We start from the raw sequence: 12486 nt of genomic DNA, 5'->3' as shown, positions 1-12486 counted from the left end.
TAGCACTTTTACGCTCTACGGACAACAGATTGATTAAGCCACCTCACAAGTTTCTACACTTGTGAACCGGGTCTGCAGGGATTATTTCCCAAGAGCAAACATCAATCAGCAACACTCGCCCACCTAAAGCTAGATTACTTCTAGTATCGTGTTCACACACTAAGCCTTACCTCATAAGGAAATAGGTGTTAACAATCCCTAATTAATCTGATTGAAAAACTAAAATCTACCTTTAAACTTTTGAATCGTGCTCGGAGTAGTAACTTCAGATTTTTTTCTTTGTTACCTTATAAAATTAGTTTAGTAACACCTGGTATGAAACAACTAACTGATTATTTGACTGGTAATGATATTGATAACAAAGAACCTATGCTAAAACTACAATTTGATTTGAGATAAGATAAATAGTTTCATAAGTGACGAATCTAGAATCATAACTCCAAGAGGTCCCGAAGTAGGCTAATTATATTTATAAGATGTTTACCTTCAAAAAATCATGAATCTTAATAATATATGGAGTCATGTAGTAAAATTTTATGGTATCCTATAAATCAGTTGCCAATTTGTAAGACCCGAATATTTCCTTGTTCATATGTGTAATTAGGTTGAATGAATTGTGGGGTTTCTTTGTATATTTTAAAAAAAGAAAGGAATTCTGCCCAGGCTATCTGCGCCATGCGCAGAATTATGGCGCGCCGCGCCATTACGGGCTGACAGCTCATCACTTGCTTTTAAATTAGATATTTTAAGGGCTTTTTGGTAAATTCACATGGGACCCGACTTTAAGGCTTGGGATCAGTTGTTGGAGTCTCATTTACTCCATTTTCATCTACCTTATCACTTTCCATTAAATCCTAGAGAGAGGAAGTTCTAGAGTGAGAGAGCTCCATTAAAGGAAGAAAGAGGTTGAATCGGGTCTTAGTGCGAGTTCTAAAGTCGTTCATCTAGTCGCTAGCTACGTTTTGGTGGTAGTGGTATGCTCTAATCTTGATTTCTTGATTTTATTTTGATTAAGGGTTAGGGTTTGGGGTAGATGATGAACTTAAAACCCATTTGTGGGTGAATTGGGAGTTTTGGGTGAAATTGGGTCGAGTAGACTCAAAGATGACTAACTAGGGTTTTCAAAGTGTTAAATTGATGTTTATGAACTTAAATTAGTTAGTAAATTGCTAGCACACCTATATATATGTAAATGGGCGTTGTGTGGGTTAGTGGATGACCCGAAATGGGTGTGTTGACTTTAATTGGTCAAATGGGTCAAAATGGACCTAAGTTAGTTAATGTTTGTGATTAATGCATAAACCTAGTGTTGAAATGTGTTTTAAACCTATCTTGGCTAATGTTAGGGTTTTGGGTGTGAGTTGACCCAATTTTAGGGTTAAGTGTCCAAATGGGTCAAAACGACCTAGTGATGGTGAGTGTTGCGAGTTTGACCAACTTGAATGGGTGTTGATTATGTGTACATTGTAATAGGTGTGTTACCTTGAAGTTTCAAGCTTGGTTTATCGATTCACCGAAGGCGTAAGGTGAGTGGAATGATTATACATGTGTGTATATAATGTATCTATTTGTAGGGCGGGGGATGGGGCCAGGTATACGTGTCTATACCACCAAGAGTTAGTGATATATTTCGTTGTACACTAACGATGGATATTTCCTTGTCCAAATTGCCCAAGAGTTGGTGATATATTTCATTGTACACTAATGATTGCTTGAACGGATATTTCGTTGTCCGTGTCGCCTAGGGATTAGTGACATATTTCGTTGTACACTAACGGTTGTTACGAACACCGATGGGAAATTCGAAGTACCGTTCCCTTGTGTTATTGGTTAACCATAATTACGCGTTGTATTGTAGTATATTATATTATTCGGGTTATATATATGATATTGTTGTGCTAGCTTGTGATCTTGAAGGGTTTAGAGTTATACTTGCGATGGTATGCTATGTAAATTGCTAGCGTGTATGAGGTATTTGTATAAGTGCTTGCAAGTAGGTGTGTTATATATGTATATGTATAATTATTGCATTCACTAAGCGTTAGCTTACCCTCTCGTTGTTTACCTTTTTAGGATCCGACTTGGATAAGGGCAAATGTATTCGCTTGGATTAGTGGCTCGAGGATTATAGCTTTTTAGAAGTTCGACCGAGACTTGGGTAGTTTAACCCCAAACGCCATGCTCGATGTGTCGTTTGGCATATAAACTTTTTGTGGTCGAAACTCGCGTTATGTATTAAACTTGTAATTTGGGTCGTGTAGGCCCCGCTTCGTAAAACTAATTTTATTAATGGAACGTGTTAGTTTTACATGTATGAGTATGTGGTTGAAAGCGTTGTCTAATTATGTCGGGAAAAGGTCAAACATTTTCGTGTAATTGACTTCCGGAGACAGCGGGCTGTCCAGGTGATTCTGCGCGCCGGGCCACCAACTGACCAGCATAATTTTTTTTTATTTCACATTTTACGCGGGTTGTTCGTGGTTTGGTTTGGGTTGTTACACAATTTAACCTGATATGAAGCAGAAAAAGTCAAACCACATAGTCTGAGTCTCAACTACTTCCTCAGACTTTGTGAAATAATAGACTTGAACCCAATTCAACCCCAAAAGTTAACTTAAGGGGATGAGGAACCCAAGCTATTATAAGCACCACAATATTTAGGTGCCTAGCCGATGTGGGATGAGAATGAAATTACTCAACATGCCCCCCTCACACGAGGAGCAGATTACTGCGGGCGCGGTTCCAACATCAATAACCGTAGCTTTGATACCATGTGAAATAATAGACTTGAGCTCAATTCAACCCCAAAAGTTAACTTAAGGGGATGAGGAACCCAAGCTATTATAAGCACCAAAATATTTAGGTGCCTAGTCGATGTGAGATGAGAATGAAATTACTCAACAGACTTTAACAATATAAGTTCCTAATATTACAATCTCCTATTTCTTTCTTGCCAGATTGAGTAAACAATCTGCAAATAGAAGCCCTATAATAACATTCAAAACAGATTTACACTACAAGAAAAATGGTCATTAGTGACAATTTTTAGTGACCACTTGTAATTTAGTGACTAATAATGTTATTTTAGTTACCATAAAAAAAAGTCGTCACAAAATTTTAGTCACTAAATACTATTAGTGACTTAAAAAATAGTCACTAAAATATAGAAATAGAGATCAAAACTTGGTCACTAATTTAAAGGATAGATACTAAAAAGTGGTGGTTTCAAAATTAGATAGTTGGTGACCAAAATGGTCACTAAAATTTACCTTAAATATTTCACACTTCTTTTAACACTCAAATATATATATATATATATATATATATATATATATATATATATATATATATATATATATATATATATAACTCGATGATGTTTTATTTTAATAAGTTTTATTTATTTATTATTATTATTTAGGAAAATGCTAACGACAGCCTTAAGGGTTGTCGTTAACATGCATTAAGTAATTGTATATGGCGGTTATTAGTCATTTTCATAAAGACGGTTATCAAAATTTACAACATTTTAAAGCGTGTTAACGAAAGTGCTGTCATTAACATTTTCCAATTCATTATTTTGACAACAACATTGAAATCACCCGCTCACTCCATTATCTTCGATAAATCAACGTCAACCTCACCGTCAGTGTCGCCGCCACCCTCACCTACCGTACTCACCGCTCCGCCACACTAGATCCGTCGTAAAATACACTAGCGTGGGCCGTTTGCACACTGCTATTCCGCCATACACGGAGACATAGGTTTTGATGCGAAAACTGGTGCCGGCGAATGACTGGTAACGGTAACGGCTCTCCTCATATTGATAAGGTTTCATGCGATTTATAGGTATTTTGATCGTAAACCGTAACTAATTTGTTAAGTTTTGATTGTAAAACTAGCTAATTTTACCTCAATTAGCCAATTATTGTTCATTTATTGTTAATCTTTGGACTTCATTCATGTGATTTGGACATTATATGTTGAATTATGTTATAATAACAATGTGGAATTCGAGATAATTTGAAATTGATGTGGATGATATGGTGCGGTGGTTAGTGAAAGTGATTGCATTCTAGGTGTATGTTGAAATGCCTGAATGAGGATTGTATAGAAGGTCTCGGACTTTACAAAAAAAAAAAAAAAATTTGTGAACCCTGATGCTTCCTTACTAAAGAAAAACATCATGGAGTTCTTCTAACTGCAATCCTGCTCTGCACAATATCTGTAATCTTAATTAAGAGGCTCTTTAATATTTTGGGAAAGTAATTGAACTTGCTCACGTCTTTCATCTTCTTTTTCCCTTTCTGTAGCTTTTCTAATATATATATATATATATATATATATATATATATATATATATATATATATATATGACCTTACATTAGTTGGATGTTGTGATGAGGCATTTTTTTTCTTTTGGTGTCTAGAAATGCACGGAGGGGTTCGTAAATGTTCTGAAGGATGTTGTAAACGCTAAATAGGGATCGCATACCCTTTTCTGCATAGAAGATTGCTTCATCTTTTGCGCGTCTTGAGCCATGGAGATGCCAATGCTAGTGATTCTATGAATGACATTCTTGATCAAGCCATCTTATGTCCTTAATTTTCAAGTTTATTGTGACAGAGTTCAGTATTTGTAATTAAGGACTAGAGTAAGTAAGGTATTTCGCTTGGGTTGTGATCTCCTTGAAGTGTGAATCACTATTCTAGTAGCTTTTTAATATTCTTTGCTAAAGTCATGCCATCAAGACTTTTATAGTTTCTATGTTTGAAATGTATTAATGGAAGACTACAAAATGTATATTGATGATCTTGCAATGAAGTTTGCTTACACTGCTTGTGCCGAATTCCTTGTCTAGGTGACAACAAAAACCGAGTTAAACAAGAATGCTGGGAATGCTACACTTTATGAATGTGTAGAAGCCATTATGAGCATTGAATATAGAAAGTGGCTTGCGTGCTTTGCAATCAATATTTTGGGGTGGTTCTTGTTTAACTGTGACAGCAATATCAGGTCAGTGCTCACTTTTTTATGGTCTAAGTTATTTTGAGTTAATGGAAAATATTCTTTGCATGACTTGTTTTGAAATGCAATTAAATAGTTTAATGAAGATCGTACTGTATCACGAGAGTTACAAAGTATGTTGTTTCAATTTATGTTTAGATTTAATTTGATCTCTTATGCAAACACGACGATATGTAAATTCTTTCGTTTTTTTTCTTTCACGTGGCAGATATGGCACATTGAATATGCTGATGAGAGTAGTATCAATAGATGATCAAGCGGTGCAGAGGCATCGCATAGTAATCTTAGAATCAGTAAAGGTATATTTCTCACTTACTTGTAGGTCCGTAACTTGATCTTCTTGTTTCATATCAGATATTGTTAAGTTATTTAATTCAATCTCTTTACTTGCATATATAATATTATGTACAAAGATAAAATGTCATGAATCATGATTCATGATGCATTATTATGTTAATGCATTATAAGATCTGTTTAGTTGCATCATCCCACCCATCATGATATACCAGTGTTATGTATGATTACTACATAGTGGATAGAGCCACATGTTGAATTAGGTAAACATTGTATGTGATTGTTGTTTTCTATGATTCTGTTTGACATGTGTGTTATGTCTGCAGATACCAACAGCACGTCCTGAATTACCCAAGCTTAGCAGGAACAAGAGTAATCGTTGCGGCTAAAGATTTGACCAAGCACAAGTTTAACTTTTTTTTTTTTGTAAGGTTGTGGCTAAAGATTTCTAGGATTTATGTTTCAGAGGTTATTGTTAAAATACAATGCAAATTTAGAATAATATGGAATTAGTAAATGTATATGGGTAAAATATCTAGATATTAATATGTATAAGAAAATATCTAGATATTAGAATATGAGAGAAAAATCTAGAAATTGAAATGTAAAAGAAAAATCTAGATATTTGTAGGTTGTAGAAATATCTAGATATTTATATATCCATGGAAATATCTAGGTTCTAGAATGTTCCATGGAGTAGTATAAATATGGGGGGAGATTTCATTTGTAAGGGGTGAGAGTTGTGAAGAAGTGAGAAAAGAGTGAGTTAGAGAAAGAACGCTTACAAGTAGCGAGTAGAAAGAAAGTGTGGTGAGTGAGTAATATTGTAATTACATTTTGTATTAATAAAAGTGTTCTTTGTTAAGTTTCCCGATTAAGCCTTAGTTTGTGTTTAAGTTCTTAGTGCACTTGTGTTATTTTTATTATATGGTCGGCTCTGCCGCCTAAGTGATATATGGTCGGTTATACCGCCTGAACGATATATGGTCGACACTGTCGCCTAAGTATTATTGTGCACTAAGGATTTATAAAATTAAAGGCTAACCAACGTCAAAGTGTTGGTGTAGTGAGTCTAGTATAGTCTAGATCCTCTATAGTGGTGTGTTGGGCTCGTCGAAGCTTCCAACAATTGGTATCAGAGCGGGTCGTTCGGGACCATTTCAAGTGGAGGAAATTGGTAAACGTTGGACGTTTACATCGACTTGTTTTCACCAAGGCTCTAAGGGAGATTCTGTCGGAGCACAGTTAGGAACTGTGAAAGCTCATCGGTCAGGGACCAAGCTTATTGAACGTTGGACGTCATGATGGCAGATCTTGCAAGTACGAGCAGTGGAATCAAGAGTCTCAATAACCACAACTATGGTTATTGGCGGACTTGCATAGAATCCTACCTACAAGGACAGGATTTATGAGAAATAGTTGCTGGCAGTGACACAACGCCTCCACCGAAAGAAAATGCCGAAGCCTTTAGAAAATGGAACATCAAGGCCGGGAAGGCTTTATTTATATTGAAGACTACAATCGAGGATGATCTATTGGAGCACATCCGTGACGAGAAAACACCAAAGGCAGCTTGGGAAACTTTTGAAAAATTATTTTCAAAGATGAATGAAGCACGCCTCCAGCTCTTGGAAATTGAGCTCGCGGGTATCTCACAAGGAAGTCTGTCTATTTCTCAGTATTTCACCAAGGTGAAATCTATCTGCCTTGAGATATCTCAACTTGCTCCTGAAGAGAAAATGAGTGAAGCAAGGATGAAGAGAATTATCATCCACGGCCTAAGATCCGAATATAATGGATTTATAGCCGCTGTGAGAGGATGGCCTACTCAACCATCATTAATAGAGCTGGAGAATTTATTGGCTAACCAAGAGGCATTAGCCAAGCAGATGAATGAAGTGAGCATAAAAGGCGAAGAAGAAGCACTCTTCACCAATAAGAAGAAAACTATGTCTCGAAGACAAGAAGTGACGAAAGAAAGACATGCATATGGAGGCAAAAGTCATCTAAAACCAAAAAGCAATGCTTCAGGGGGAGCTCAACAAGGAAGAAGAGATCATCGCCAACAATACGGGGAAAATGATAAGAGAAAGAATGGTGAATGCTTCAATTGTGGCAAGAAGGGTCATTTTGCTCGAGAATGTAGATTCCCCAGAAGGCGAACTTTTGAAGGAAATGTGGCCGCCGCAAGAGATGAGAAGAAAGAGGTCACTTTCGAAGCAACCATTAATGAGGAAACATGGGATGCAGAAGCTGGACTCTCTGTTGAAGCTGACATAGAAGATCAAGCTCTTACAACAACTTTAAAGTCAAAAATAAACTACAAAGATGATTGGATCATCGATTCTGGGTGCTCAAATCATATGACCAATGATGGGACGAAGCTGCAAGAAATAGAGGATTACAAAGGAAAGAGAGTCGTGTTGACAGCCGACAATTCAAGGTTGTCAATTTCTCACATTGGAAAGACAATAATTCCAAGTGAAGGTGGATCTCATAAGCTTCAACTCGAGAAGGTGTATCTTGTCCCTGGCCTAAAGAAGAATTTACTGTCAGTACCACAGTTGACAGCAGAAGGAAATTATGTGCTCTTTGGACCAGAAGATGTATCCGTATTCAAAAGAGTAAAGGTGGTTGGCAATCCAGTTATGCATGGAAGAAGAATAGAATCGGTCTATGTATTATCTGCCGAAACAGCTTACGTGGATAAGACTCGAAAGAATGAGATGGCTGATCTGTGGCATGAACGTCTTGGGCATGTGGGCTACAATAAGTTAAAGGAGATGATGGTGAAATGCATAGTAAATGGGCTTCCTCAAATTGATATCCGAACAAATACAATATGTGCTGGATGTCAATTTGGCAAAGCTCACCAATTGCCATTCAAAGAGTCAGAGCACCAGTCCAAGACACCACTAGAGCTCATACACTCAGACGTCTTTGGCCCAGTGAAACAAACATCACTTGGAGGAATGAAATATATGGTGACGTTCATTGATGACTTCTCAAGATATGTGTGGGTTTACTTCATGAAGGAGAAGTCGGAGACTTTTCTGAAGTTTAAAGAGTTCAAGAACAAGGTAGAAAGTGAGCTCAATACTAAGATTCGATGCTTACGCACAGATAATGGAGGAGAATATTTATCAACCGAGTTCAATATCTATCTTGAGAAGCACAAGATCAGAAGGCAATTAACTTGCTCTAATACTCCACAACAGAATGGAGTGGCAGAACGTAAGAATCATCATCTTGCTGAAACCTGTCGAAGTATGCTTCATGGTAAGAATGTACCAGGAAGATTTTGGGCCGAATGTATGAGGACGGCTTCATACGTGATTAACAGACTCCCACAAACAAAGTTGGGATATATTTCACCATATGAAAGATTATGGAAGATCAAGCCAACCTTCAACCATCTCAAGGTTTTTGGATGTGTATGCTACGTCTTCGTACCAGATCATCTACGAAGCAAATTTGATAAGAAGGCAATCCGATGCATTTTTGTCGGTTATGATGAATCAAGAAAAGGATGGAGATGTTGTGATCCAAATACTGGAAAGTGTCATACTTCAAGAAATGTGGTATTTGATGAAGCTTCTTCATGGTGGTCACCTCAAAAGATAGAGCTTCCAGAATCTCATGGATTAGAAGAAGTTCCAGAAGAGAAAGAAGAACATAAAGAGCACATATCGGATCCAATTAAAGAAGGAGATGGATCGTACTCTAAGGAAACGAGTCCATGGAAAACTGGGGTACATCAATCTACATCCGAAGAGGTTCGTCCAAGCCAAATGGATGCCGAGGAGCATGTGCAAGAATTACGGAGATCAACAAGGCCGAGGAAACCTAATCTGAGGTATGCCAATACTGCTCATGTGGATGAATCAATACCTATTGAGCCTTCCACTTATGAAGAAGCAGCACAAAGTCAAGAATGGCAGAAAGCGATGGAAGAAGAAATTAATGCTCTAAAAGAAAACCAGACATGGAGTTTAGTTCCAAAGCTAAAAGATGTAAAACCAATATCTTGTAAATGGGTTTACAAGGTGAAGACTCGATCAGATGGCTCCATTGAAAGGTATAAAGCTCGACTTGTTGCTAGAGGTTTTTCTCAACAATATGGGCTGGATTATGAAGAAACGTTTAGTCCAGTGGCGAAGATCACAACAATTCGAGCTCTACTAGCTTTATCCGCTAGCAAATCTTGGAAGATGTGGCAGATGGATGTCAAGAACGCTTTCTTACATGGAGAACTTGACAAAGACATTTATATGGAGCAACCAAGAGGCTTTGAGAACAAGTCCCATCCTGACCATGTCTGCAAATTAAAGAAAGCGATATACGGCTTGAAGCAGGCTCCAAGAGCTTGGTACGGGAAGATTGGCGAGTTCTTAGTACAAAGTGGTTTCACAGTTGCTCCTTCAGATTCTAGTTTATTTGTGAAACAAGATCAAGGAAAACTAGTCATAGTGCTAGTATATGTGGATGACTTAATCATCACGGGAGATCACTATGAGGAGATCCAAAGGACAAGAGAGAATCTGTCTATCAGATTTCATATGAAGGAGCTTGGAGAACTCAAACATTTTCTTGGACTCGAAATAGAGCAGAAAAGAGAAGGATTATTTCTGGGACAACAGAAATATGCGCGTGATCTTTTACAAAAGTACGGAATGCTTAATTGCAAACCTATTTTAACCCCAATGGATCCGAATACAAAACTACGAGCAGATGAAGGAAAAAGTCTTCAAGATGTTACCATGTATCGAAAGATGGTCGGAAGTCTTATTTATCTCACACTAAGCCGGCCAGACATATCTTATGCAGTTGGAGTGGTTAGTCGATACATGAGCAATCCGAAGAAGCCTCATCTTGATGTTGTACGACACATCTTAAGATATGTTAAAGGCACTATCAACTTTGGTATTTTATACAAGAAAACAAAAGAATGTCACGTGACTGGATATTGTGACGCCGATTACGCTGGAGACTATGATACACGACGGTCAACAACTGGATACATGTTTAGTCTTGGATCGGGAGTAATATCATGGTGCAGCAAGAGAAAACCAACTGTATCCTTATCAAGCACTGAAGCAGAATATCGATCGGCATCATCAGCAACACAAGAAATTACATGGTTGAAACAACTAATGGAAGATCTTCATCAATCAACAGACTATCAAGTAGAGCTTTTCTGCGATAACCTATCAGCTATACGTCTAGCAGAGAATCCAGTCTTTCACGCAAGAACAAAACATATAGAAGTACACTATCACTATGTTCGCGAGAAGGTCCTTGAAGGGGAGATCAAGATGGTGCCAACAAAGACAGATGAACATGTAGCAGATATATTCACCAAGAGCCTAAGTAAACCGAAGTTTACAAAATTCAAAGAAGCACTTGGAATGGTCTGCAAGACATCGTTGGAAGAAAATTTGCATTGAGGGGGAGTGTTAAAATACAATGCAAATTTAGAATAATATGGAATTAGTAAATGTATATGGGTAAAATATCTGGATATTAATATGTATAAGAAAATATCTAGATATTAGAATATGAGAAAAAAATCTAGAAATTGAAATGTAAAAGAAAAATCTAGATATTTGTAGGTTGTAGAAATATCTAGATATTTATATATCCATGGAAATATCTAGGTTCTAGAATGTTCCATGGAGTAGTATAAATATGGGGGGAGATTTCATTTGTAAGGGGTGAGAGTTGTGAAGAAGTGAGAAAAGAGTGAGTTAGAGAAAGAACGCTTACAAGTAGCGAGTAGAAAGAAAGTGTGGTGAGTGAGTAATATTGTAATTACATTTTGTATTAATAAAAGTGTTCTTTGTTAAGTTTTCCGATTAAGCCTTAGTTTGTGTTTAAGTTCTTAGTGCACTTGTGTTATTTTTATTATATGGTCGGCTCTGCCGCCTAAGTGATATATGGTCGGTTATACCGCCTGAACGATATATGGTCGACACTGTCGCCTAAGTATTATTGTGCACTAAGGATTTATAAAATTAAAGGCTAACCAACGTCAAAGTGTTGGTGTAGTGAGTCTAGTATAGTCTAGATCCTCTATAGTGGTGTGTTGGGCTCGTCGAAGCTTCCAACAGTTATTGGTGTATTTATCCTTGTTTCCTAGAAGCATGGAAGACTAGAAAATAATAAACTGTAAGTAGATTTTGGAAACCAGATGTTTTTAATTAAATATGTAAGTCAGAGTTTCATTTGAATGCATAAACATTTTTAGCATTATAAGAGAGCGTCATATTATGTCACTATCGGCAATTTATTTGTCATCCAATTGTGACCTTGATTTACTTTCTAATAGGAGAAGAGTGACCATTTTTTGGTCACTAAAATCACTAAAATGTGACCATTTTTTGGTTATTAACATGAAAAATGTGACCATTTTTTGGTCACAAATGGTAAGTGAGAGTGACCATCTTTTTTCGTCACTGATATTAGTGACCATTATTTGTTGGTCACTGTAGTGACCAACTTAGTTTTTTGGTCTCTAATTAATTTTTGTAACTGGACCTATAGTGACGAGAAGTTACCAAATAATTTTGGTCTCTAATTTGACTTAGTGACCATTTTTGTATGGTTAGTGACTAAAACCCTTTTTTCTTGTAGTGTTACCACATGGTTCTTGAACAACAAAGAACATCGTAGATACAAGTGTCATTTAGCAAGAATTGATCTACTACCTGCATTAAGAACATTTAATATTATTAGTTTGTAAGTCACAAAATAATTTGTTGTTCTAATGAAAATATATTAGTGACCAACCCCACCTAAGAGCGGGGTTTGAGCCAACACGTAAGACAAAGTAATGGCCCATATTGTCTCGCAACTGATCGGTCATTGTTTGACACGATCGTTTGTACTTAAACATAATAAAAGTGATTAAATTTAAGTGGAAAACAAGGTACTTTGATATAGTTTCGTATATTTCAGGTTTGTGGAGAAAAGAAGATAAAAGATGCTGAAAATGCTGAAAAAGTTGTCTCATGCGCGTTGTTACGGTTTTGGCCATAACATGAGCATACGACCTCCGATCGAGGTGATTCAAAAGCCCAGACGTCCGTATTTCAGAGGGCTACAACTTTGATTTTTATGGCTTGGCGTAAAATACGCCACCCTTGGCGTAAAATACGCCATCT

General features: G+C 36.9%; 1 protein-coding gene across 4 annotated transcripts; it reads left to right on the top strand.

Annotated features, from left to right (window-relative positions):
* Nucleotides 1-3588: 3588 nt before the first annotated feature.
* On the top strand, nucleotides 3589-5791 carry LOC139867476 (AP-1 complex subunit gamma-1-like). 4 transcript variants are annotated; one of them, XM_071855842.1, is made up of 5 exons: nucleotides 3589-3805; nucleotides 4431-4664; nucleotides 4863-5017; nucleotides 5238-5328; nucleotides 5650-5791. In XM_071855842.1, the coding sequence occupies exons 3-5, from the start codon at nucleotides 4932-4934 to the stop codon at nucleotides 5710-5712; spliced, it is 240 nt and encodes a 79-aa protein (XP_071711943.1). In that variant the 5' UTR covers nucleotides 3589-3805; nucleotides 4431-4664; nucleotides 4863-4931; the 3' UTR covers nucleotides 5713-5791. The 4 variants fall into 4 exon arrangements, with proteins under 4 accessions (XP_071711943.1, XP_071711942.1, XP_071711941.1 ...); XM_071855841.1 differs by having other exon boundaries at nucleotides 3589-3849; XM_071855840.1 differs by having other exon boundaries at nucleotides 3589-4265; nucleotides 4431-4655.
* Nucleotides 5792-12486: the final 6695 nt, after the last annotated feature.

The sequence above is a fragment of the Rutidosis leptorrhynchoides genome, chromosome 9 (genome assembly GCF_046630445.1).
Source record: "Rutidosis leptorrhynchoides isolate AG116_Rl617_1_P2 chromosome 9, CSIRO_AGI_Rlap_v1, whole genome shotgun sequence".
Taxonomy (NCBI): Eukaryota; Viridiplantae; Streptophyta; class Magnoliopsida; order Asterales; family Asteraceae; genus Rutidosis; species Rutidosis leptorrhynchoides.
Note: the sequence above shows the minus strand (reverse complement) of the source record. Positions and strands in the feature narration are given on the sequence as shown.